Source organism: Eschrichtius robustus, chromosome 9 (assembly GCF_028021215.1).
Source record: "Eschrichtius robustus isolate mEscRob2 chromosome 9, mEscRob2.pri, whole genome shotgun sequence".
Taxonomy (NCBI): domain Eukaryota; kingdom Metazoa; phylum Chordata; class Mammalia; order Artiodactyla; family Eschrichtiidae; genus Eschrichtius; species Eschrichtius robustus.
The window spans coordinates 40,837,023-40,864,251 of NC_090832.1; the positions used below are offsets into that span (position 1 = coordinate 40,837,023).

The 27,229-nt window shown below is 35.2% G+C and overlaps 1 protein-coding gene across 1 annotated transcript in view; it reads left to right on the forward strand.

Moving 5' to 3' along the window:
• TBC1D32 (TBC1 domain family member 32) overlaps positions 1 to 27,229 on the forward strand; it is a 179,237-nt gene that overhangs the window by 86,006 nt on the left and 66,002 nt on the right. Inside the window, exons 23-26 of the mRNA XM_068551463.1 lie at positions 866 to 954; positions 22,293 to 22,415; positions 23,430 to 23,538; positions 24,291 to 24,390. Coding sequence (XP_068407564.1) covers positions 866 to 954; positions 22,293 to 22,415; positions 23,430 to 23,538; positions 24,291 to 24,390 — 421 coding nt within the window. The remainder of the gene's footprint in view (positions 1 to 865; positions 955 to 22,292; positions 22,416 to 23,429; positions 23,539 to 24,290; positions 24,391 to 27,229) is intronic.

Genomic DNA, 27,229 nt, shown 5'->3' on the forward strand with positions numbered 1-27,229 from the left:
TAGGGACTTAATTGCTTTGGGATAGAGCTTGGGCAGCTATTACATTTACTTTTTTTTTTTTCTTTTTTTGGCTGTGTTGGGTCTTTGCTGTGCGTGGGCTTTCTCTAGTTGCAGCGAGCGGGGGCTACTCTTTGTTGCGGTGCGCAGGCTTCTCATTGTGGTGGCTTCTCTTGTTGCGGAGCACAGGCTCTAGACGCACGGGCTTCAGTAGTTGTTGCATGCAGGCTCAGTAAATGTGGCTCGCGGGCTCTAGAGCGCAGGCTCGGTAGTTGTGGCGCACGGGCTTTGTTGCTCTGCGCCATGTGGGATCTTCCCGGACCAGGGCTCGAACCTGTGTCCCCTGCATTGGCAGGCGGATTCTTAACCACTGCACCGCCAGGGAGGCCCTATATTTACTTTTTAAGTTCTCTAGGTGATTGCAGTGTTTGCTCAGGGTTGGAAACCACTGATTTACATGAGCAGAGAATATCTATTAATAAAATCTCAAATAGTTCCTAGATAAAACTATTTAAATCCACTGTTCATGCTTCATATTTTTAGAGTTCATATTTGTTTTTCAAGGTAGTTTACATTTTTAGCAGTTTAAACAATATTTAACTGGCTGCAATAAGCAGCTTTGGCTAAACATTTGATTCATTTCAGGAATGTTTACAAGTCTTGATGCTCATACCACACCCACACCAATTAATTCAGAATCTCTAAGGGTGAGATTTAGACTTAATTAAAAACAGTTTTTTTAAACAGCTCCCTACATTCAAATGCAAAGCCGAGTTTGAGAACCACAAATCTAAATAAATATTTGTTGATTTGATTTTCTTTAAATGGTTTCAGCCAAGAACAGTCTAACTCTAAGTCTCTTTTACAGGATATTATTGACAGACTTATAATTTTGAATTCTGAAGCCAAGATTCGTTCTTTATTCAACTATGAACAATCACACATCTTTGGTCTAAGGTAAGATGCTGAATTTCACTTGATGTTTTCTTATTGCAAAAACAGTTAAGGATATGTTCTATATACTTTAAAAACGTATTTAAAATAAGCTAATTTTTAAAGCATGTTTAAAGGTAATTTGTCTTCCTGTAATATTACAGAGTAAATTATAGTCATTAGATTTTTACCTTATGGCCTTTGCCACATTTAGGTTCTGTATTATCACAGTGTCTTTCACTTTTGCTCGATTCATTAGAGGCATTCTGTGGACCATTCAGTTTACTCAGGAGTCAACTGGGGCTTCCCTGGATTGGTGTTGGTTTGGACTCCTGCCATAATGTAGTCTTGAAAGAGGCCTAGAAATGGATGATTTATCTTGCCCAAATGTTGCTCCTCAATGTTAATCATACTGTTTAACCCAAGGTTTAAATATTTTCTGGTTGAATTTATATTCCTTAACATTTAAAAGCAGCTGAATTAAAGAAAATTTTCACTTTCATAGGTTCATGATTTCCTTTCTACTAGCAAAGTAACTTTTTCAAGTATGTATGAGGGGGAGGGGGTCAGAGAGAACGTTCTACCTAAGAAATAAAGCAATTACTTTTCTAAAATTAGAATTCTCTAATGGTAGTATATATTACAAGTCTTAAGCCTTTTTTTTTTTTTTACATTCATTAATAGCTGAGCTTCATTTTTGGACTTTATAGTTCAAAGAAGGTAGGAAAAAAAGCTGCAGCTACTATAGTTCTTTGCGGTGATATGCTCTTTATCTCAAAACGTACTTTCACATTAAATTTTAACTATCTGTGAATAGCATCAGATAATCATATAGCAAGCAGTGATGAGGAATTCTGGGGAAAATCTATCAGTAGAATCTCCTTTTGCATAACAAGTATGTTTCTGAGTTTTCTAATTATAGAACATAGATTTTGGTCTCTTGTTATTAATATGTTGAGTGAATTTTTTTTTTTCTGTATGTTTTCTTTCTTTTATAGAGTAATATTTTCTTTGGTGTTCTTCTGGCAAAATATTTAACAGTAGGATTTTAAGTCATGTAAAAAGCAATCCAAGAAGTAAAATGCTCCTGGGAATAAAATATATTAATTTGCATAGTGTATGCTTTCTCATAATGTCTAAATGGAGTCATTCTATCCTACACTAGAAAATTTGCCATCCCATTGTTGATGCGTATAATAGCCGTGCAATATAGTGGTCAGCAACATGGACTCTGGAGTCAGTCTACCTACTGTTTACTAGTTTTGTGAAGTGAGATCTCAGCTACTAATCTGTAAAATGGAGGATAATTATATACTTTTCCTCACAGAGTTACCATGAGACTTACATATGAAAAATTAGAAGGGCTTATAGCAGTGCTTGGCACATAGCAAGCACTATAAAAATGTTAGTAATAGATATAAAGTAGCAGTACTTCAAGTGTTTCTTTATATCTGTCTACTTGATGTATACGGTTTTTGAGTTTTACTTAGGAAATAAATTGACTTAATTTTTTCAGTATCTCAGTAGTCTTCCACATCTGCCAAGAAATGTGTTGTCTACAATATCAGCATTCAGACAAAGAAAATGACAAAACCACTTTTTGAGGAAAAGTTTGTATTTTAATTTTATGTGTCTTTTAACAAATTTTTCTTTGACAAGAAATTTCATGGTATTTTGAAGTCCATTCTTATAATACTCAGTTGTATCTTTAAGTTTTTAAGCATCTCAAGTTAACTTTCATTTTTTAAATGAAACTTTCATTTTTCTATGAAAGTTTACTTTCATTTGTCTACTATTTCAGTCTAGCATTGGTCATTGAGGTCCAGTGGTGATAATTTAAATCATAGCTTAGTATTATATAAATCTCGTGTTTCTATGTATTTCAGATTTTGCCTGTATCATTTTCTTTCACTCCCACAGTTTTTTGTTTTTAATTGTACCGTTCCCTCCCAGCAAATCATCTCATTAATGTGTTTGATTTCTACATTTAGCATTGCTTTGTTCCATTCACTTTATTTTTTTTCCCCTTGCTTCAAAAATCTAGACTAGCATGATGGTAAGTTTGATACAATTTCTTTAGGTTTACCACAGCTCTTAGATGAGGCTAATTTGGGGCTTAAGGAAATGTGGATTTTCACATTCAACAGCATCACATTCTATTTAAGTTTCTGAATTTTTATTTGCCAAGATCTTCTTACAAATCTTATATTGTAAATGACTAATATACAAGAAGATTGCTTCTTTGATTAGCCCTCCTATCCTCTTTGTTTCCAGTTCCAACCTGTCCTTTTCTACTACTGGTATCAATGTGCAGACATGCCTTCACATGTCCCACTTTACAATGAAATGAAACAAAACACACGCACAAAGAAACTCCTCGACATCACATCTCTCTGCAGTCACTGTCCTATTTCTCTGCCTCTTGCAGCAAAACATATCTATACGAACTGTCCCTACTTGCTCACCTCTGCTTACTCCTCAGCCCCCTTAGATTTGACATTGACTTCACAGTTCTGTCAGAACTGCACATCCTGCTCATCTCAAGGTCACTTATAACTTTTATGCTGATGAATCTAGTGGATTCTTCTCTTGATTCTCATCTAACTGTAAGTAACATTTGACATAATGGGCCATTTCTATGTGAAAGTTCTTTTAGCTTCTGTGATACCACTTACTCCTATGGCTGCAGTTTCTCCTCCTTTTCATTCTCTAAATAACCTCTGAATGTTAGAATACTCAGGGCTTGGTCATGGGTCCACTTTTTTTCTTTACACTTTGCCCCTAGTTCATCCACTTACTCCTTTGCCTTTAAGTATCGTCTGTATGCCAACGGATGCCCCAATTTATATCCCCAATCTAAACCATCATTCTGAGCTACCAGACTCATATCTATGACTGCATCCTGATATCTCCATTCATACATTTCTCAGATATCACAAACTTGTCTAAAATTGAACTCTTGGGTCTCCTCCCACAAAAACAAAACAAATCTTTCAGTTCCATCTCATTAAGTGGCCCAACTATCTATTTAGTTGTTCAATCTTGAGTCATCTTAACTTTCTTTCTTTGTGTTTCAAACAATTATTTGTCTTTATTATAAAGAAATTAACCAACACAGGAAATTAAATATAATAAATTAAATGAAATTCCTCCTAACTCTGAAAGTGATATTATTAACACTGAGGAAAATCATTCTAGATGTCTTCTATGCATATACAGACAGAAGAATAGCTATATGGAAATATTTTATAAAAATGGAATCATAATATGGTTTCTATTTTAAATTCTAATTGACTTTTATAGAAAAGGAAAAGAAACCCTAGTGAAACAGAAGGAATTGCTGAATTTCAGATAGCTGGTTTTTCACTCCAGAGGTAATTATTTCCCCAGCATTTCCTCAGAGGCTAAGAACAAAGATTATATAAAACACTGCAAGTGGTTTGAGCATTATAATTCACTTTTAGACAGTATGCTCTGTGCTGCATGTGGGGGATGTAATAATGTGTGAATATGATGTGGTTCTCATTCTCTTTAACCTGGCTACCTAGTGAGGAATTGGATTTTAAGATAATGAAAAATGTGAGGTAATTAATGCAGAAGAGAATAGCATCTTTATAAAGCTCTCCATCTTCCCATTTTAAATAACTGGCAATTCCAGACTCTATTATGGGCCTTTCAAGGAGCTCCAGAATATCTCCACTTTTCCTGTGTATAATATTTTCCACCTTCCTCAGCCTGAACTAATGCTCTGCGTAGGTTAGACTTACCTCCCTCAAGCACAGTGTTTATTATTGCCTGTATACCTGTTTGTCTTGAATATTGTCTTCACTTTTGCTGTCTTTGTACAAATTTGGATCATCCTTCAAGACAAAGCTTGCTTCATGAATTACTTTCTCCATGACTTACTGTAAGAACACTCTGATAATTTTCCTGAATGTCCTTTGCCTTTTTGGTCATTCACACATTCTTAATTTTATTTCTATCTCTGACTAAAACTTAAACTTCCCAAGGGAGTATCATTTTCTTTTACTTTCATGTCCACCACATTTCCAAGTACTTTTTGGTTATTTGTTTAACGTTCATTTGCTAAATCTGTTGATTAAAACAGTTGCCTGGAAACATTTTTAAAGAAAGTTGTACATTTATTATATGCTGGGTGCAAATTATTTTCTTGAACACCTGTCTTTTAAGGGCGCTAATTAAGGCACAAGGAGGTTTTTGTCCTCAATAATTTGAGCTGTAATTAACATGACATATTAATTTCAGGTGTGTAACATAATGAGTTGATACTTGTATGTATTGTGAAACGGTCACCACAAAAGTCTAGTTAAGATCATCATCATACATAGTTACAGGAATCTTTTTTTTCTTGTGATGAGAACTTTTAAGATTTACTGTCTTAGCAGCTGTCAAATACGGAATACGCTCTTCACCCGTTTTGCCCCCCACACCCCGCCCCTTGCAATCACCAGTCTGTTCTCTGTATCTGAGCTATTTGGTTTTTTTAATTCCACATGTAAGTGATCATACAGTATTTGTCTTTCTGACTTATTTCACTTACTATAATACCCTCAAGGTCCATCCATATTATTACAAATGGCAAGATTTTGTTTTTTATTGCTGAATACTCTCATTATATATACCATATTTTCTTTATCCATTTTTTTCATCAATGGCAGTTTGTTTCATGTCCTGGCTACTATAAATAATGCTGCTGTGAACATGAGGGTACATATGTCTTTTTGAATTAGTGTTTTCATTTTCTTTGGGTAGATACCTAGAAGTGGAATTGCTGGATTCTATGGTAGTTCTACTTTTAATTTTTTGAGGAACCTCTGTACTGTTTTCCATGACGGCTGTACCAATTCACATTCCCACAGCAGTGCACAAAAGTTCTCTTATCTCCACATCCTCACTAACATTATTTCTTGGTGTTTTTGAAAATAGCCATTCTAACAAGTGTGAGGTGTTCTCATTGTGGTTTTGATTTGCATTACCCTGATGATTAGGGATGTTGAGCATCTTTTCATGTACCTGTTGGTGATCTGTATGTTGTCTTTGGAAAAAAGTTTATTTAGACCCTCTGCCCATTTTTAAATCAGATTTTTTTTTTTTTTTTTTTTTTTTTGCTATTGGGTTATATGAGTTCTTTATATATTTTGGATATTAACCCCTCATCACATATATGATTTGCAACTTTTTCTCTCCCATTATGTAGGTTGCCTTTTCATTCTGTTGATTTCCTTGGTCGTGCAGAAGCACTTTAGTTTCATGTAGTCCTGCTTGTTCATCTTTGCTCTTGTTGCCTTTTCTTATTGTTGTAATATCCCCTGGAAACTTTTGATGTTGCTCAAGGCTTAGCAGTTTAAGATTTTCTCAACCATCTGTAGGTTAGAGGAATTTTATACTCTTCCCTAGAATATTTTATTTCAGCATGAAAACTGTATATCTTATAGAGAAAGAATTACATCATTATTTAATATTAATAGTTTTCTTTATATCAAACTAAAAATTAAGTTTTAGTTATAGACTGTAGAATTGCTTATTTTTAACATCTTAAATCTTAGGTAGTCATTCTTAATTATACACATTAAAATTTAATATGGTTAAAAATGTTAATATAGTTCTTCTAAAACCTATTACTTCTTTACTTGAAACCCTAATGTGACCTATTTGTTAATTTTCTACACAGCAAAACTCAGGAATCTATACTTAAAGAATAGCCTTTAAAATTAATCATTTGCTGTTTCAGTTATTTTATATTTATCAATCAGTAAGTTTTATACATAGTATAATGAACAGTTTTATGTATAACTAACTTTGTAAAAAGTTTGACCTGCAAGATGACTTTAAGAGGAAAAGTGAAAAATACATATTTGCTTTTCAGTTTAGAAACAGCCTGGTTATCTTGAACATAGACAAGTGTTAATATTCCATCACAACAAATCGCCAAATTATTTCCAGTGACCCAGATGCTAACTAGAGTTAAATCTTATTAACACCGGTAATAAGAAATAATTTTAAAATTCTCTTGTAATCTTTTTTTAACATTGGAAATTAGAATATAATATGACTACGAAACTATCCACATTTTGGATTTTGGATATATACACATGCACATATCCACTATTTAGTTTTATTCTATTAAGTTAATTTAAAGAAAATAATCAAATGGTCTGTTGCTAATCAAAGATATCAGTAACTGATTCAGAATTCTTACTTAATCAAAGAATTCCTATTTATATAGAATAATTGTAATATAATGAAAACAAAAGAAAACAATACTCATTATCCTCTTAAGGGAAAACTCATACTTCTTAAAGACAACCACCACTAGCCTCTTCATGCCTGTATTTCCTTTGGCTGAAAATACTTTTTTGAAAAATATGCTTATTGTTTTTAAACTGCCTTAATTATTTTAAATTATTCTTTTATACCTATAAGTATTTATCTATATCGTAATTTTAAAGGACTAAATAATATTCCAGTACATGGATAAATCCCACCTTTCTGTTTTTCATACATGTAGCTTATTTTAATTTTTTTATTATACATCTTTATAAATATCTCTCTCTCCGTGATTATTTCTTTAAAACTAATTTTTAGAAATGAGCTTGCTTAGTTCAAGTGTAGGCATATTTTCATACCTTATGTATTTCTATCTGCCCTCTTTCTATGATTCATTTTACTTCCCTGTACCATTTTATATTCTACCCACTTTCGACACTTTTTCCTTTCATTTGGTTCATTCATTGAGAAAATAGTTACTGAATTCCTACTAAGTGCTACACTGCTGTATATGGTCTGCTGGGGAGAATTCTATGACTTTGATAGAAAGGATTCCAGAAATAAAGAGACCAATCATTTTTGTTGACTTTTCCTTTTCTACTACTTACTTTTCCAACTGAGTTGTAGAGTATGTCTTTAGTCCTTTTTCCATTTTTTTTTTTTTTCCACAGTGGCTTCAATTTTCACTTCTTTACTGGCTAACCCTATATCTGTGTATCTATCCCTAAGCTTTCTCTTGATCATATGTCCAAATTTTATTGAACATTTGGATATGCATACCACACAAGTTCAGCAAACTTGTATGTTCAAAAACTATACTCTGTTTGTACTTACAGAAGTCTGAACTAACTTCCAGCTTCAGGAGATCCCAGAGCACTTTCTGAAACTGAGATATGAATTTGGTACATAGCGCTAGTGAGCAGGCTCTCCACAGCCCCTGCTCACTCTTTGCTGCTTATGTAGAGTTTTATTGGCAAACTGACCCTATTCTGTTTTCTACTCTTCAGATATGGTTATAGGTATCAGAAACTTTAAGCTCCAGATTTGGAGGTGTGGTTAGTGTGTGTGTAATTCCTGTCTCATTCTTGTTTTTGATCAGCATGCAGGGAATTGGTATTGCATTTTTACTAGCTCGTTTGTGTGTACTAATCAGAAGGAAATCTTTTGTATTGGATTTTTGTATCGTTTGGTTAAGTAAAATATACACACACGATGTATTTGATTAGAGTTTATAAAAGTATAACATGGAATTTATGGTGATGCATACATGGAAGTAATTAAACCGTTATTAGATATGTGTTGTTTCAGCGTATTCAAGGAAGAAATACTAGGAAAAAGTGGCAGGGTGGAGAGAAGAGGCTTATGACTGCAAGCATGAGGTAGACAAAGAACATTCTTGGACTTCATTCAAGTAGAGATGATAGCTAAGAGTAAACTTCACAGAACCATTGCGGTAGCCTGGACAAGTGCCCATCTGCTCACATTAATGATATGATGATGATAATTAAAAACTGATATACAGGACTTCCCTGGTGGTGCAGTGGTTAAGAATCCGCCTGCCAGTGCAGGGCACACAGGTTCCAGCCCTAGTCCAGGAAGATCCCACATGCCTCGGAGCAACTAAGCCCATGTGCCACAACTACTGAGCCTGCAGTCTAGAGCCCGCAAGCCACAACTACTGAGCCTCTGTGCCACAGCTACTGAAGCCCTCGTGCCTAGAGCCTGCGCTCTGCAATGAGAAGCCACCGCAATGAGAACCCTGCACACCGCAATGAAGAGTAGCCCCCGCTCGCCGCAACTAGAGAAAGCCCATGCGCAGCAACGAAGGCCCAGTGCAGCCAAAAAAAAAAAAAAAAAAAAAAAAGTGACTTACAAAGAATATAGTAATTAAGAACAGAGAATTCTTCTGGTGGTGAGGTTTGATTTGGGTTATTAGCAAACTCATGGGGGGTCTACCATATTTAGGATACATTCCAAACCAAGTGAAAAGATTAGGCCCAAATTTCAGAGATTGTTTTATTCCTTGAAACAGTTCAAATAAACATTCATATTAAGGAGACACTGATTTTCACTTCCAGAAATGAATTGAAATTCAGAGATGTTTGGTTGGATTTTTAAAATAAATTTCTATATACCATGCATTATAGGCACAAATTCTTTTAAACTTTTGAATATTGTAATGTGTATTAACTTCACATTATCCTGCCTCAAGTGCCACAATTTCTGACTTGAAATTCTAAGAGCTTATTTGCTATCTGCATCTAATCTTACCTGAAGTGATGAGATTCTTTGTAGTCTTTATTTAGCCTGCCTAATTTAAATATCAATATATTTTGCCAAAGAAATATTAATATGCTTGATTATGAGGTATTGCTCTGGACTCTGTGTATACTGTATTTTGTTGCTAAATGCATAAGAATTTAAATTCTTGGTCCTAAGATTTATGGATAAAGAATCATAGACCTTTGCATCATGACTCTGCAATTTTTAAGTCACTGAGGGTGAAGGTAGAGGAAGGAGGAGGAGGTAAGGGAAAGGAAAATTATAGAGTGTGTGGTATTTGAAAATCCAGCTTTGCAATGATGTAAAATGCCCATTTCCACGAAAGTGGGGCCTGTGGCTCAGCTGCAGAACTCTCACTATCCTGACTCATTCAGGGCAAATGGACTCTCCTCAAGTCAGCCCTCACAGGGAACCTCACAGAGGCTCACAGTATGGTTAGTGTGAGCTGGTTCACCTCATAGCTTGATCCCATTGTTAACAAAAACAAGTTGGCCTAGTTATCTTTGATTATAACTAGATTATGCTAATTGGTACCTATTCAAGGGTATATTGATGTCTCCTGGTGAGCATCAGCACTTTATGCATCTGTGTGTAGTGATAAATCAGATGTCTGTAATTTATTTGGGGTTGTAGAATGATACATATTAAGAGCCTTTTTTATCCAGTGCATAAGAATCCTTTAATTAGTGTGTTTATATGTTATAATATTACATAAAACATAAGAATATCTCAAAATTTACAGGGTCAGTATAAAGTTAATGTTTTATTCTTAATAAGTATATAAGAACATATTGTTATCTGTTAAGAGCAGTAACCAATTATAGTCTTTTTTTTTTTTAAGGCTCATCTTTTTTTAACTTTGGGTTTATTTATTTATTTATTTATGGCTGTGTTGGGTCTTCGTTTCTGTGCGCGGGCTTTCTCTAGTTGCGGCAAGCGGGGGCCACTCTTCATTGCGGTGCGCGGGCCTCTCACTGTCGCGGCCTCTCTTGTTGCGGAGCACAGGCTCCAGACGCGCAGGCTCAGTAGTTGTGGCTCACGGGCCTAGTTGCTCCGCGGCATGTGGGATCCTCCCAGACCAGGGCTCGAACCCGTGTCCCCTGCATTGGCAGGCAGATTCTCAACCACTGCGCCACCAGGGAAGCCCCCAATTATAGTCTTAATGTTTAGCATTCAGTCCTGCAAGTTTTAGGATTCTGGTAACTCTGGTTAACAATTCTTTGCCCTGGAGTTCTGACTGAATGAATATACTTAAGGTTTGTTTTGTTTTTGCTTTTGTTTTTTTTTCCTTCAGAATACTTCTGTTTTTGTAGGTCAGTAATGCCAGTTTCCTATGGTTAAACCTAAATCCTTTCCTCAGGAGGAATTTTATTTCAGGTTTCTAGTGTAGACAAACTCATTAGGAATGTTAAATTGGCATTTAAATTTTTCGTAACTTCTTTACCCAAAATATTTCTTTATGACCAAAATTAAATCATATTGATTCAGTTACATTACATTACAGGTGAAATTTAACGAGGTGAAAATAACTTTCTTAGAAAGATGATTTAGAGCTTAGAAAACAAATATTTATTTTAATTATTTGAGCAGAAGCAAAGGACTGAGTAAAGTCCAGATTCTGTGCAGCTTAACTTCACTTTCCAATTCCAGCAAAGAGTCTATGTTTATCTTTTTTATGGCAGAGCAGCTGGAGAAGATATTAGTTCACGGTCTATTTGATACCTACCAAACACTATTTTTTGTTTATTTAAGACAATAAATGTATATAGTTTAAACAGCCAGAGAGTATGGGAAAGGTTTTAAGAATGCAGAATAAGTAATCCTCTACTTATCCTTCTCCCACTCCTCAGAGGCTGCCACTTTCAAGTCCTTGAATTGTTTCTTTTGGTAATCACCTCTAGATTTTTAAATAACATGCTTATACTATGTCTCGATTTTTGAAATTTAGATTTGATCTCTTGTCTTTTTTGAATACTTTAAAAAATTTTATTCGTTTATTTATTTGGCTGCGTTGGGTCTTAGTTGCAACACTTGGGATCTTTGTCGCTGCGTGCGGGATCTTTGTCGCAGCATGCGGGCTCTTTAGTTGCGGCATGTGAACTCTTAGTTATGACACGTGGGATCTTGTTCCCTGACCAGGGATCGAACCCGGATCCCCTGCCTTGGGAACACGGAGTCTTAGCCACTGGACCACCAGGGACGTTCCTGATCTCTTGTCTTAAAGAATTTCGAGTCTTAGGACTTAGGTTTCCTCTGCTCTCCCTCGCTCCCTGCTATATAGTTTCATCACAATCTTGATTAAATCACTACTGAAAGTTTACATTATTGTGTCTATATAAATATTATTCATTTATGGGCCAAGTAGTATACTATGACTATTTCCTTTTTCCTACTTTATTTTTTCTGAAGTTAACAATTGCATGGCTTTTTCCCATTTGCTTCATTTTCTGTGTATCTACTAATGTATTTCCAGACTGTCCTAAAAAAAAAAAAAAAATACACTACCTCTGCTGCTGCATAACACTTGTATAGTGCTCATTATGTCCCAGGTACTGGTATTAGTTTCACATTTAAATCTCTTAATTTTAGAACCACCCTATCAAATAGGTACTGTAATTAGCTTCATTTTTTAAAATGACTCAGCTGAGCCACAGAAGTTAAGCCTTTTAAGATGACACACCTAGTAATTAATGAAGCTGGTGTATGGACCCAGATGGTCTGGTTCCAGAGAATATAATGCCTGACCCATACATTGAATTGTTTTACAACAGGCGTCCCCAGCCCCTGGTACCGGTCTGTGGCCTGTTAGGAACCCAGCTGCACAGCAGGAGATGAGCAGTGAGCGAGCCAAACTTCATCTGTATTTACAGCTGCTCCCTATCACTCGCATTACTGCCTGAGCTCCGCCTCCTGTCAGATCAGCGGCGGCATTAGATTCTTACAGGAGCTCAAACTGTACTGTGAACTGTGCATGTGAGGGATCTAGGTTGTGCGCTCCTTATGAGAATCTAATGCCTGATGATCTGAGGTGGAGCTGAGGCGGTGATGCTAGCGCTGGGGAGCGGCTGCAAATACACATTATCATTAGCAGAGGTTTGACTGCACAGAGACCATAATAAATCAGTTGTTTGCAGGCTCATATCAAAACCCTATCAGTGAGTGGCAAGTGAAAACAAGCTCTTGGCTCCCACTGATTCTGCATTATGGTGAGTTGTATAATTATTTCATTATATATTACAATGTAATAATAACAGAAATAAAGTGCACGGTAAATGTAATGTGCTTGAATCATCCTGAAACCATTCCCCACCCCCGCCCCCCAGTCCATAGAAAAGTTGTCTTCCACGAAACCAATCCCTGGTGCCAAAAAGGTTGGGGACTGCTGTTTTGCAACATAAATGTCAAGGGCCTTATAACCATTCTGTCCAATTATATTTTATGGTCTCAAGGTTTTTACATTCTTGAAGGCAGGGACCATGTCCTGTTCATATTTGTGAATAATAAACTAAAGGACATCAGGTAATATTTTATCTTTTTTTCTTATGTCACATGTGTTTGTACTGGAGGATCTTTTAGCCTTATATATCAGCCTTCCTGGGATTTCCCTTCACCGTCATCCTGGGAATTGCTTCTTCTCTCTTCTGAGTTGGATTCTTTTTTACCTGGGATTTAAATTCCTATTTCTTGGTTTACTCCCATGTTTTGATGGAGATAACATTTTCAGAAAGGACTGTGGGATGGAGATACCCACAATATAATGTTGGGAGCTACAAAACAAATGGGTAAGTTGTAACTGATTTAGTAGGTCAGCAAAGCTAAAAGTATGAATGCCCAGAAGCAACTTTTTTTTTTTTTTTTTTTTAATTTTTCTGAGGTTTAATTCATTCTAAGTGTCCAAATTTTCTTTTTTTTTTTTTTTAAATTTATTTATTATTTATTTATTTATGTCTGTGTTGGTCTTCGTTTCTGTGTGAGGGCTTTCTCTAGTTGCGGCAAGTGGGGGCCACTCTTCATCACGGTGCGCGGGCCTCTCATTATCGCGGCCTCTCTTGTTGCGGAGCACAGGCTCCAGATGCGCAGGCTCAGCAATTGTGGCTCACGGGCCCAGTTGCTCTGCGGTATGTGGGATCTTCCCAGACCAGGGCTCGAACCCGTGTCCCCTGCATTGGCAGGCAGATTCTCAACCACTGCGCCACCAGGGAAGCCCCCAAGAAGCAACTTTTTATCACAGTATTCTAGAAATACTAGGAATTAGAGACACCACTGAAAATGGAGATGAAAATAGAGGATTAGGTGTGAAAGTCTAAGATTTTCAATAATAGGATTAGTTCAAATTATAAGATTTAGATATGCCCTCACATTCTCTCAATTCCTACCCACTCAGCCTAGGTTACTGTTCTTCCCAACTTCGGCAGAACATTGGAGGTTTACCTTCTGAATCAGAGACAAGTGCAGCTAAGGGAAGGGGTATTGTGTTGAAAAAGATTAAATGTTATTATCTGTCAGTTCAAGAGATATATTATCATTCAATTTCCTCTCCTCCCCAGATTTGTTTTTCTTAGCATTAATAAGGCATTATTTTTCCATCTGCTTAGTTTTTCCCGATGTATCTACCAGTAATATATCTCAAGATTTTTTCTACAAAAGCATAGTAATAATAATGTCAAATACAACAGTGTTTACTGTGTGTCAGGTATTATTCTAAGCACTTGAAGGATTGGTTTAAGAAGGTTGGTGGAAGAGGTATGTAGATGATCCTCTGAGAATACACTCAGATTGAGGGAATATTTTTGACTCATGTCAATGCTCTGATCTCTCCTTCTGCAAAGGAGGTAAAATAATCCCTTTTGTTTGGGTCAGCCTCTTTCCTCAGCTACCCTAGTGCTTACTCAGCTGGGCTTATGAGCAAAGTAGCCATGGTGGCAGGGTCTAGACATTGTTTATCAAATAAGGATCATAAAACAGGAATATTTATTTTACAAAGAACATGGATTTGCTCCAAAATGTTAGGAGACCGTGTGTGTATCTTGTATTGCCCCTTGCTAGAACCTCCATATAGTATCTAATCAGCCATTAAGTTTGAACATTGAATCTACTGGATTAAAGGCTCAAGTGATAGAGGTTCTAGATTTGGAGCCTGCCTCAGATCTTATTCTAGCCTCTAGGTCACATAAAGTTGATAGTTAGGGGTTACTTGATATAAATCAGAGAAGCATACCCAAATATTGTAGGTGTTGCTTCTAAAACTCACAGAGGCTAAAATCATGCATTATGTCACTTCCTTGGTGGTAAATAGTATAAGATTTAATAATACATCATGTATATTACGTGTGATATCTTGACATTCTAGGCCACTAGAACTCAGAAACTTCACTGAGATGCCAATGAAATGTCCCAGTTTTTTGGATCTCTCACTCTCTGGCACACCTATTTTTTTTTTTTTTTTTTTTTTTTACTAAAACATGTAGAATGCCAGCTACTTCCTTTTCACCTAGGTCCAGTTAACATATCATCAGTAGAGTAGTTTTTCATGATGACCTGAGGGATGATATGACAATCAAGGCTGCCCTGGACTAAATTTTGATAAAATGAAAGATGTATTACTGTCCATGTTGGGTGAAAGCAGACTGCTCCTGGTATTCACATTGGCCAAATTAGCAGTATCTTCTCAGTTAGAGGCTTTGTTAATTTACTCTCGTAAGGAGACTTCATCCTGATTATGTCTTTTGTTACATATAATGAACAGATACACTAAGGCAGGAGCCATGTGCAGACTGAGCAATGCAGCATAAAATGTCTAATAAAGATAGGGACTTAGCCTTCAGTGCCTGAGGTAAGATGAGAAAGCTGTTATTATTAGATGTCATCAACAAACCTGACTCAAATAAGGCAGACAAACTCTTATGTCTTCACCACCTTCAAACAGCAACACCATATCCCTGAGTGCTAGACTGTTTGGGTTCCTGGGAACCATAAGGCTATAATAGTGTGGGTAATATTTGCACATGCCTCCAAAAGCTTTGCTATAGGCAGACAGACTCTTATGTCTTCACCACCTTCAAACAGCAACACCATATCCCTGAGCGCTAGACTGTTTGGGTTCCTGGGAACCATAAGGCTATAATAGTGTGGGTAATATTTGCACATTGCTTAGGATTGTATGAAATAGAGAATGAATAGCTAAGGTCTGTGATTACTGTCTGTCTTTTGGTGTACGGAAACTTCTCTTATTTTGATAAAAGTAACCTATAACGCCTAACAACCTAAGGGGGTTTGTGCCTGGGGTAGGTAGACTCCATCTAATTCTAACTGTATTCTGAGAGATACGCATGCATATTCACAAACACTTTGAAATTTCTTCTGTGAAACTTACCGTTGATATGTTTAGATTAACTTTATTTTTAATACATTATCTGTCCATAAAAAACTGAAAATATACCATTAAAACACTTATCCAGTAATGAATTTGGATTCATCTTGAATAATTGTTGATTTTCTTTGGAATACTTCTTGATATAACTAACTTTATGTTTGAAATAAGCAGCAGATTTTTTTCTTAACTTTGGGAAATTTGGGTTGGGGCCAACAAAACTTAAACTTCACAATTTGTTACTTGTAAGCCTAATAATATGTAAGTTTTGAGACATGTTTTTATGGTCACTTTTTAAAAATTAATGGATATAAAATAATCTGCACACAACACTCCAATTCACTTTGTAAACCTAGCCTCATGGTTAGGCTAAAAAGATGGTCTTACTCAAGTGGCTTTTTCTTCCATGTTTACTGTAGCTGCTAGCTTATACAAATATACTGATATAATTAATGAAACATTAAGATCTGTTTATTAGATGATTACATAATTGAGTAGTAAATGGGACTCATTGTTATCAAGGCTTTTATGCATAATTATTAAAGTATGCATTGTTTTATTGGTGTTTTCGATTTGTTCATTTATTGCATACATGTTTATATTTCTTATAGATATAATGCTATACTTTTTTCCATTATCCATCCAAGCATAACACAAGTTTTTTATGAAATATTAAAAATATAAATCCTGCATAAAATATAAACATAAATTTAACAAAGTGTTGTAAAATAAATGTCTACATAAAATCCCAGTCAAGTAAACAAAGAGAACTTACTAGTACTATGCATTTGTTGATCGTGACTGCCTCCCTTCTCCCTAATGGGTAACCACTATTCTGACTTTTATGGTATTTACTACTTTATTTTATATTTTTACTACTTAGTTATGTATTTCCAAAAAAATACATTTAATTTTGTTGCTTTTTGGGCTTTATTTTAGTGGTAGCATAGACTGTATACTCTGTGACATCTGACCTTTTATATGTAGCATTATGTTTCTAAGGTCAATATTCATTGCTATATGATATTCCATAGCATGAGTATACTGTGTTTTGTTTATATATTATGCTACTAGCAGACATTTGAGATACTTATAGTTCTCTAGTTTTGGCTATTATAAACAACGCTACTACACGTGGAACATTAGCTACGTATCTGTGTGTGCATACATATACATAAATTTTTTTGTGTGTTACAGAAAAGGTATCTAAATATTCAAAGGTATGTTTCTGAACTTCCTATTCAGCTGGATTTTGTTCATCCTTGTACAAATATTAGATTCTGTTAATTACTATAGCTGTATAATATGTTACAATAATTGATAGGGTGATTGTTCCCACTTTGTTCTTTTCCAAAAATATCATGGCTACTTTTAGTCCTTTTCTTTCCGTACAAATTTTAGAATCATCTTGTCACACAAGCCATCCCACTGGGATTTTAATTATCCTTGGACTGAATCTACAGATAAACAGTGAGTGAACTGACATCTTTATAATACTGAGTTTTCCAATCTGTAAACATTGTATATAGCTCCCTTTTATTTAAGTATTCTCTAATTACTCTCATTAGGACATTGGGGTTTTCTTCATAGGTCTTATATATCTTTTGTTAATATTTGTAGCCTTATGTTCCCCAGTATATACTACAGTATGTGGCAATATCAGCCAGTGGTTTAAGAGCATGGACTCTGGAACCACATTGTCGAAGTGATTTTAGACAAGATTCGTAACCTCTCTATGCCTCCATTTCTTCATATGTGAAATGGAGACAGTAACTCTACCTTCCTTGGAGTTATTGTGAGACTAAATATGTCACATAAATTTAGAACATGGTAAGCACCATGTCTGAGATAAATGTCTGAGACTGTATAGATATACAAATTATTAATTCATTTAACTATTCTCCTTGAAATGCTTTTAGGTTGTTAGTGGAGACATTTTGTTGAACTGTTACCACAAACTTTGTGGCTTAAAACATCACGCACTTACCTCAGTTTCTGTCTACATACACCTTAGCTTGCTTGGTTCCTTGTTCATAGTCTCACAAGGCTACAATCAAGGTGTCAGATGGGGCTGTGATATCTTTTGAAGCTCAATCAGGAAAGGATCTGTTTCCAAACTCACAGATTGTTGGCAGAATGTAGTTCCTCATGGTTTTAGGACTGAGGGTCATGTTTTCTTGCTGCTTAGAGGCTAGAGCCCTTGCAGCTTTGTTAATTGAAGTCTGCCCTCAATTCTTAGAGGCTACCTGTAGTTCCTCGCCACATAGGTTTCCCCAGTATGGCTGCTTGCTTCTTCAAAGCCAGCAGAGTAGAGAGACTCCAGCGAGAATGGCATACTGTTCTTCAAACATGCCGGTCGTGCTCTCAACCTTCAGTCCCTTGCTCAAGCTGTTTGCTCTGCCTTGGAACATTTTTCCTTCAGATAGCTCCATGGCTTGTTTCTTCATTTCTTTTAGGTCTTTACTCAAGTGTCACCTTCTTGATGAGGTCTTTCCTAACTACCTTATTTGAAATTGTGTACAGTGATCTATCCCCACTGCTCTCTTGTTAACAACTCCTTATTCACTTCCCTGCTTTAGTTGTGTCCATGCTGTGTTTTTTTGTTGTTGTTCACTGTCCCCCTCCTCTAGTATTCAGCATTCCGTAAGGACTGGGATTTTTGTGCATGTGTGTTCAGTGAGGTATCCTTGGCACTTAAAACAGTAATAGGCACTTAGTAGGTATTCAACCAATATTTCTTAAAATCAAGTAAATTGAATTTTATGTCATGCGGAAGGGTAGTTTCCAAATAAACAGTTTTATCATCTGATAATGAACATCATTATTTCCTTTCAGATAGCATTCCTCTTTTTCTTATCTTTTTTGCATTGGCTTAAACTTCTAAAACAATGCTAAATAATGGACAGTTTTGCTGTTCTCGTGACCTTAATGGGAATGCTATCTTTTGGAGGACAGGGAGTAGAGAGTGGATGTTGAATCTTAAATTAAGTGGCTTTCAAGCATCTGGTCAGATGATTATATATTTTCTATTACATATAGATGTCATGAATTATATCAGGAGATGTTTTAATATTAAACTATCCTTTTCTTCCTGGAATGAACTGTGCTTGATCACAGTATGCTATTCTTTTAATTTACTGCTGGATCAAATTTGCTAACCTTACATTATTCCTAGTATTTGTAGGACTTTAAAAGTCTTACATCATTCGTTAAAGTTTCTATTTACTCATTCTCTAATGAGAATTCAGTCCAGGCATGTATCTGCTTTCAGAGCTACTCTGATTTACCTTGGATCATCTCATTGTCCATCTAGAGTCTATAGACTCCTCTTTTCAAATCATAAACTAGAGGATGTTGAGGTTATTTTCATTACCCGTTCACTGATTTAGTAACCTAAAGAAAGTAGAAAGATTACTAGGTCCTCCCTAAACCTTTATAACTTAAAGCCTTATTACTTAGTTGGTGACAACTTGATCCTTCTTATTTTTCTAACAAAACATCTGAAGTCATCCTTGGTATCTTTCTTCTTTTTGCTCCACATATTCCGTCCACCAGGAAATTCTATCTGCCCTTGACATATTTTAAATTCCTCTATATATTTGCATCTGTTTGAATTTTCTTTTGTTTATTCATGCCATTACTACACTTTTAAAATTATCACAGCTTTGTAATGTGTGTTACTATCTGGTGTTAGACCTCCTCCCAGTATTGCTTCATTGTCCTGCTGGTATTGAATGTTGCTGTGGGTATATCTGAGAACAGCTTGATTCTGTTCCCCCCAACCCCAACTCTGTTAGTGACTTATCTTTTTCCCTGGATACCCCAGTGGTTCTTTCTCTAGGTCTAATAGCTCTGTCTCAGTGTTGACTCTTTTGGTTCAGTTTACCCTGGATATGCTGTTATGGTTGCTTTTCTTGTGGAATTTGAGTAGTATCTCTAAACGTGTATCCTCTTAGGTTATTTTTGTTTTCTCTTCAAGAAATCAATAATTTAAACTCTTTATTTTCATTATGTTTTTCACACTCTCATTCTGTTCCCTGTATCATTTATTGTGCTTTTAGCAGCATCTTTTCTTTTTTGCTCTTTCTAATTGTGCATTAATTTCTGTGACACTTTTATTCTTCTGCTTCTTTCCTTAGCTCTGCCAGTTCATGTTTTATCTTTTCTGGTTGTTTTGCTGTTTCTTCCCTGTGCTTATACAGCTCTACTTTGTGCAAAGAGCTTATTGGAGACTACTGCTTTATTAAACTTTTCAGTTGAGAGATAATTGCAATATAACATTCTGTAAGTTATACAACCTGTTGATTTGATACATTTATATAACTTAAAGAATTCACGGACAATTATTTGGTCATAGTGTTGGAGTGTATAATGGCTGCCCTGTGTGTTTGTATTTGCCATCTGCTCATCCTGTTATCGCCTCCTTTTTCTTGGAGCACCTTTGTATGCGTCCTGTGGTATTTGTTTTTGGAGGGGTGTGAGTTTTTTCATCATCAGCTGTTTGTAGGAGGCTCGTGTTGAAGAGAAGTTATGGTCATGTTCCCAGTTAGTTGAACTTTTTCTGTGGGCCTGAGTTTTCGGTCTGTGTGTGTTTTTGTGTTGTCCCTGCCAATCTCACTATGCATGTAGTCAGTTTTAATTATTAATAATTGTCTCTATAACCTGTAACCAATAACTAATAATTGATTTGTCTGTGACTCCATGTTCTACCTTTTTTCTTCTATTGCTACAAACCATAACAGGACCAGGGGTCTTCCTGCCTCTGTCTCGTGTATCCTGTTTCCACTGTTGTAAACAGAGAGTTTCATCTGAGTATACTCCTCATTTCTGCAAATTTTGTTTTTGTGAATTTTTTTGAGAAATTAATTCTGTTGTTTTTCATGGGCAGCCGTGACATCCTTTCTCAGTTTCTTTCCTTCCCATAGTGGTCTTTGCCCAATTTTGATTGCCCTTGACTGTCCTTCAGCTCATTTTGTGGCTAAACGTTTTTATGATCTTTTCCTTCCTTCTCAATCCTTGGGGTTATTTCTAGGCTGAGAAAAGGGAAATACCAACTTACACTACCATCTTTAAACTAGAAGGCTAAGTATTTTTTTCATTTTATCTAGCACAAATGTTTTTACTTTTATAAACTAAGTACGGAACATTTCTCTAAACTGATAGTAGATTTTCCCTTAGTTTTGGATACATTTGGTTATTTTAGCCAGGTTCTGGGGAGTGATATTGAATTGCCATTTTTGACTGTTAAATGCATCCACCAAGCATTTTTCTATTTATGGATGCTATTGACTAGATAAAACATGTGATTGCACCAAAATTCAAAAACTATAAAAGATATACTGTGAGAAGTATATTCCCTTCACTCTGTCAGATTCCAACCACCCCACCTCCCCCCCCCCCCGCCCCAAGCTAACAACTCTTACCAGTTTCTTTTTTGTCTTTGGAGAGGGATTCTACGTAAAAACAAATATGTACTTAAATATGTATTCAAATGTGTCTCCATTTTGGTTTGAATGCTACCACTATACACGTCTTGTGCCTCCTCTTTTTTACTTAACATACCTTGGAGATAGTTCCTGTGTGACTCAAAACGCATTTTCACAGTTTTTGGTTGAATCATGATCAAAACAAAATCTTCACATTCATTTTATTTTTCTTTTAATTTATAACTTCCTTTATCCCCTCTTTTTTTATGAACCATTTTATTTCCAGAAGAAATATATAATGTGTAGAATTCTCCAAATTCTGGTTTCGGTGTTGACTATTTCCCTCTTGTGGTGCCTTTTTACATATTTCTCTGAGCCTTGTATCAGTATAAACTGATAATGAGATATCTAGGATTGGTTAGTTTCAGGTTCCGTTTTTTTAGCAAGAATATTTTGTAGATGGTGCACTCACTGTACATCCTCTTGCATCACAATAGGGTCCACATGATTTCTACTTTTAGTAATGTTAAGATAGATCATTGTGTTTCGGTGTTCTCAGCTTTATCTGACAATTATAAAGTTAGCCATTGACATTTCACCTAATATTTCCTGGATTGGTAGCAAGATGATTCTGTCATTCCTTCTGTATTTAATTGAGCAAAAAGTGGTGGCAATTTGTAGTTTTTATAGGTTTGCTAATGTTCCCTAATTAATTTTTAAATTAAGTATCAGTTGAGAAGAAAATTTTTTATTCCTAGATTTAGATAAATTTTTAAACTAGATTAGAAAAAAACCCATGGTCTTTAAATGATATTTCAATTAGAAAAACTTTTGAAGTCAGTTATTCAAAATGATTAAAAATATATCTGAAATAACTACCTGATTTTTCTTACAAAATTTTATTTCCATTTATAGGTGTTTGAGACACCAAGAAAGTTTCTAAACTTTTAGGATATATTTTAGAAAATCTACTTTTATTGTTCCTTTTTATTTAGGTTATTAAGTGTGGTATGCTGTGATCTAGACACTCTTCTCCTATTGGAGGCTCAGTATCAAGTATCTGAAATGTTACTAAATGCTCAAGAAGAAAATACCTTAGAGACCTCTGACAGTCACAGGTAAAAAAAAAAAAAAAAAAAAAAAAAAAAATTACGAGACAATAACAGCTTTCTTTACAGATGTTCTGTTGAGACAGTAAGTTTCTGTACAGTCTATTTAATGTTTTTCCATTATCTGAATTCAGTAGATTTAAATAAGAGTAAAAAGCAATAAAGCATAAATGTCACAGTTAAAAAGATTGTAGACAGTGTTCTTGGAGACAGCCTACAGAGTACTACTTTCTAAGTTTCTGTTTAGTTTTTTGTTTTTTAGTTAAGTCCTAACTTTATTAAGTTGTATCAGCTTTAAATTCAGACTCATATGAAAGATGACCCATTAAACAAGACGTTTGATTTTTGTGTCCCTTATAGAGGCAATTTTTACTTATTCTCTTAATTACGTTAGTTCATAGATATAAATTCTGATTATTGCGAAACGAGGTTATGGTAATATCTTGAAAACTTTTTTCTATTAATATGTCATACTTACCATTACCTTGATTCGGTTGACATATCTTGGACACACATTCAATAGCTGGCATTGTTTTTGTGTCTGTAATTTTAAAAAAGTGTGCCTCCACCCTAGCTAGACCTTGGAAAAATAGTACAGAAGACCAGGCCACATTACTGAATACTCTAGGTTTGATATAGAAAGATAGTATTAACAGCTGCAGGAAGTGTGGAGGATACAAAGTTTAGAATTTGAATTAAGACACTGGGTCTAGAACTTAAGGGAACTTTGACTAAAAATGTGATAGTGTTGTTGTGGAAATAATGCACATCTTAATCCCATTTCTTTTTAACATGTGACATTTATCAAGGAAATATTCTTAATCTCATTGATCTCATTATATCAGTTATATCTCCAATTCTTTGCTCTGTAGCTAAGAAAGCTGTAAGATAAAAAGTGAATTTATTTTTCAGACTCTTCTATAGAAATTGTATTGCTTTTTTTCCTCTACATTCCACTGACATGATCTTAAAATAAAATCATATTCAATTAAGGCAGTAACAATTGATATATTTATTTTTCAGAGATTTTATAATTGATAGCTTATCAGTGGAGAGAAATCATGTTCTTGTTAGAATAAATCTTATTGGTGGGCCAATGGAACGAATTTTGCCTCCAAGGATGCTAGAGAAGGTAAGTGGGATAAAGAGGAGGGGGGAATGTTTTTCTGACATTTTGAAACAAGGTAGCCAACTCAAGTGACAATAAACAACTTGCAAATATCCACATCACGGAATTGAACTTTTGTTACTAGAAAATCTTTAGGATGCAAGTAAACACTTTCTAATGAAAATAGCATTCTTCAAGGCAAGGTGTCATGAGTGGTAGTTTGTGTTGCAGAGTAGGATATTCTTTTATTAAAAACTTGTCATTTTCCTTGTGTGTCTTTGAACACATATTAAAATTTTTTCACTTTTACTATCTTTCCCCTTCATGATACCTGATTTTTATTAGATGACTAATTCTTATTGTGTTTCATTGGCAGTATATTGAGTACCTCTCCTTTCATCAGTATCCATAGAGTTTGGTTTTCTCTTGAAGGGTTTTTTTGTTATTTTTACTGTTGTTTGTTGTTATATTAAGTACTTCATTCCAAGATGGTGAGCTAGAAATGATTGACAGCACAAGAGAAATAGTTTTGTGAGCAATCTAGTTGCTACAACAAGTTATCTTATTTGTCTTTAGTACTTATTTAATGTTGTTTCTATATTTCATTTTAGTTAGTATCCATTAGAGTGTTGAATTATAATGTCAGATAGCTTTTGGTTAGTTATGCTACAACTCTGGAATTTATGAAACAAAAGCCAATTCAAATGATATTTCAGAAAGTCTTAAAATTTAATATTAAACTACTTCCTAAAGTCATCTGTCTTGCTTCTTTTTAGGGTGATGATCCATATCCTTGGCCAATGTTTTCATCATACCCTTTACCAAACTGCTATTTGTCAGACAGTGTTACTGATCTAAATGCTGATCTAAAACAAGGTACAACATTTAACATCAAGTGCCATGTTTTACTGCTTTTTTTTTTTTATAATTTGAAAAAAGATAAAGTATTATGAAGGGAGATTAATACCATTTTTCACTCAGCTCGTATACATGAATACATATATGTCTGTTTCTTTGTAAGTTTTCATTATTTCACGTTCCTTACTAAATGAATATTTGTATGATGCCGAATAGTTCTTTTTTTTTTTTTTTGTCTGAAACATTTATATTAACATATTTCCGTACATATTTCCATACAAATACAAATATAAGATTTTTAGAAATTTCATGTAATGTCTGAAACATTTATATTAACATATTTCCATACAAATAACCCAATGAAAGTTTAGTATTAGTTGTTTTGTTTGTTTGTTTGTTTATACTGCAGGTTCTTATTAGGCATCAATTTTATACACATCAGTGTATACATGTCAATCCCAATCGCCCAATTCAGCACACCACCATCCCCACCCCACCGCAGTTTTCCCCCCTTGGTGTCCCTATGTCCGTTCTCTACATCTGTGTCTCAACTTCTGCCCTGCAAACTGGCTCATCTGTACCATTTTTCTAGGTTCCACATACATGCATTAATATACGATATTTGTTTTTCTCTTTCTGACTTACTTCACTCTGTATGACAGTCTCTAGATCCATCCACTTCTCAACAAATGACTCAATTTCGTTCCTTTTTATGGCTGAGTAATATTCCATTGTATATATGTACCACATCTTCTTTATCCATTCGTCTGTTGATAGGCATTTAGGTTGCTTCCATGACCTGGCTATTGTAAATAGTGCTGCAGTGAACATTCGGGTGCATGTGTCTTTTTGAATTACGGTTTGCTCTGGGTATATGCCCAGTAGTGGGATTGCTGGGTCATATGGTAATTGTACTTTTAGTTTTTTAAGGAACCTCCATATTGTTCTCCATAGTGGCTGTATCAATTTACATTCCCACCAACAGTGCAAGAGGGTTCCCTTTTCTCCACACCCTTTCCAACATTTGTTGTTTGTAGATTTTCTGATGAGGCCCATTCTAACAGGAGTGAGGTGATACCTCATTGTAGTTTTGATTTGCATTTCTCTAATAATTAGTGATGTTGAGCATCTTTTCATGTGCTTCGTGGCCGCCTGTATGTCTTCTTTGGAGAAATGTCTATTTAGGTCTTCTGCCCATTTTTGGATTGGGGTGTTTGTTTCTTTAATATTGAGCTGAATGAGCTGTTTATATATTTTGGAGATTAATCCTTTGTCCGTTGATTCGTTTGCAAATATTTTCTCCCATTCTGAGGGTTGTCTTTTCGTCTTGTTTATGGTTTCCTTTGCTGTGCAAAAGCTTTGAAGTTTCATTAGGTCCCATTTGTTTATTTTTGTTTTTATTTCCATTACTCTAGGAGGTGGATCAAAAAAGATCTTGCTGTGATTTATGTCAAAGAGTGTTCTTCCTATGTTTTCCTCTAAGAGTTTCATAGTGTCCAGTCTTATATTTAGGTCCCTAATCCATTTTGAGTTTATTTTTGTGTATGGTGTTAGGGAGTATTCTAATTTCATTCTTTTCCATGTAGCTGTCCAGTTTTCCCAGCACCACTTATTGAAGAGACTGTCTTTTCTCCATTGTATATCTTTGCCTCCTTTGTCATAGATTAGTTGACCATAGGTGCGTGGGTTAATCTCTGGGCTTTCTATCTTGTTCCATTGATCTATGTTTCTGTTTTTGTGCCAGTACCATATTGTCTTGATTACTGTAGCTTTGTAGTATAGTCTGAAGTCAGGGAGTCTGATTCCTCCAGCTCCATTTTTTTCCCTCAAGACTGCTTTGGCTATTCGGGGTCTTTTGTGTCTCCATACAAATTTTAAGATGATTTGTTCTAGCTCTGTAAAAAATGCCATTGGTAATTTGATAGGGATTGCATTGAATCTGTAGATTGCTTTGGGTAGTATACTCATTTTCACAATGTTGATTCTTCCAATCCAAGAACATGGTATATCTCTCCATCTGTTGGTATCATCTTTCATTTCTTTCATCAGTGTCTTATACTTTTCTGCATACAGGTCTTTTGTCTCCCTAGGTAGGTTGATTCCTAGGTATTTTATTCTTTTTGTTGCAATGGTAAATGGGAGTGTTTCCATAATTTCTCTTTCAGATTTTTCATCATTAGTGTATAGGAGTGCAAGAGATTTCTGTGCATTAATTTTGTATCCTGCAACGTTACCATATTCATTAATTAGCTCTAGCAGTTTTCTGGTGGCAGTTTTAGGATTCTCTATGTATAGTATCATGTCATCCGCAAACAGTGACAGTTTTACTTCTTCTTTTCCAATTTGTATTCCTTTTATTTCTTTTTCTTCTCTGATTGCCGTGGCTAGGACTTCCAGAACTATGTTGAATAATAGTGGTGAGAGTGGACATCCTTGTCTCGTTCCTGATCTTAGAGGAAATGCTTTCAGTTTTTCACCATTGAGAATGATGTTTGCTGTGGGTTTGTCATATATGGCCTTTATCATGTTGAGGTAGGTTCCCTCTATGCCCACTTTCTGGAGAGTTTTTATCAGAAATGGGTGTTGAATTTTGTCAAAAGCTTTTTCTGCATCTATTGAGATGATCATATGGTTTTTATTCTTCAATTTGTTAATATGGTGTATCACATTGATTGATTTGCGTATATTGAAGAATCCTTGCATCCCTGGGATAAATCCCACTTGATCGTGGTGTATGATCCTTCTAATGTGTTGTTGGATTCTGTTTGCTAGTATTTTGTTGAGGATTTTTGCATCTATATTCATCAGTGATATTGGTCTGTAATTTTCTTTTTTTGTAGTGTCTTTGTCTGGTTTT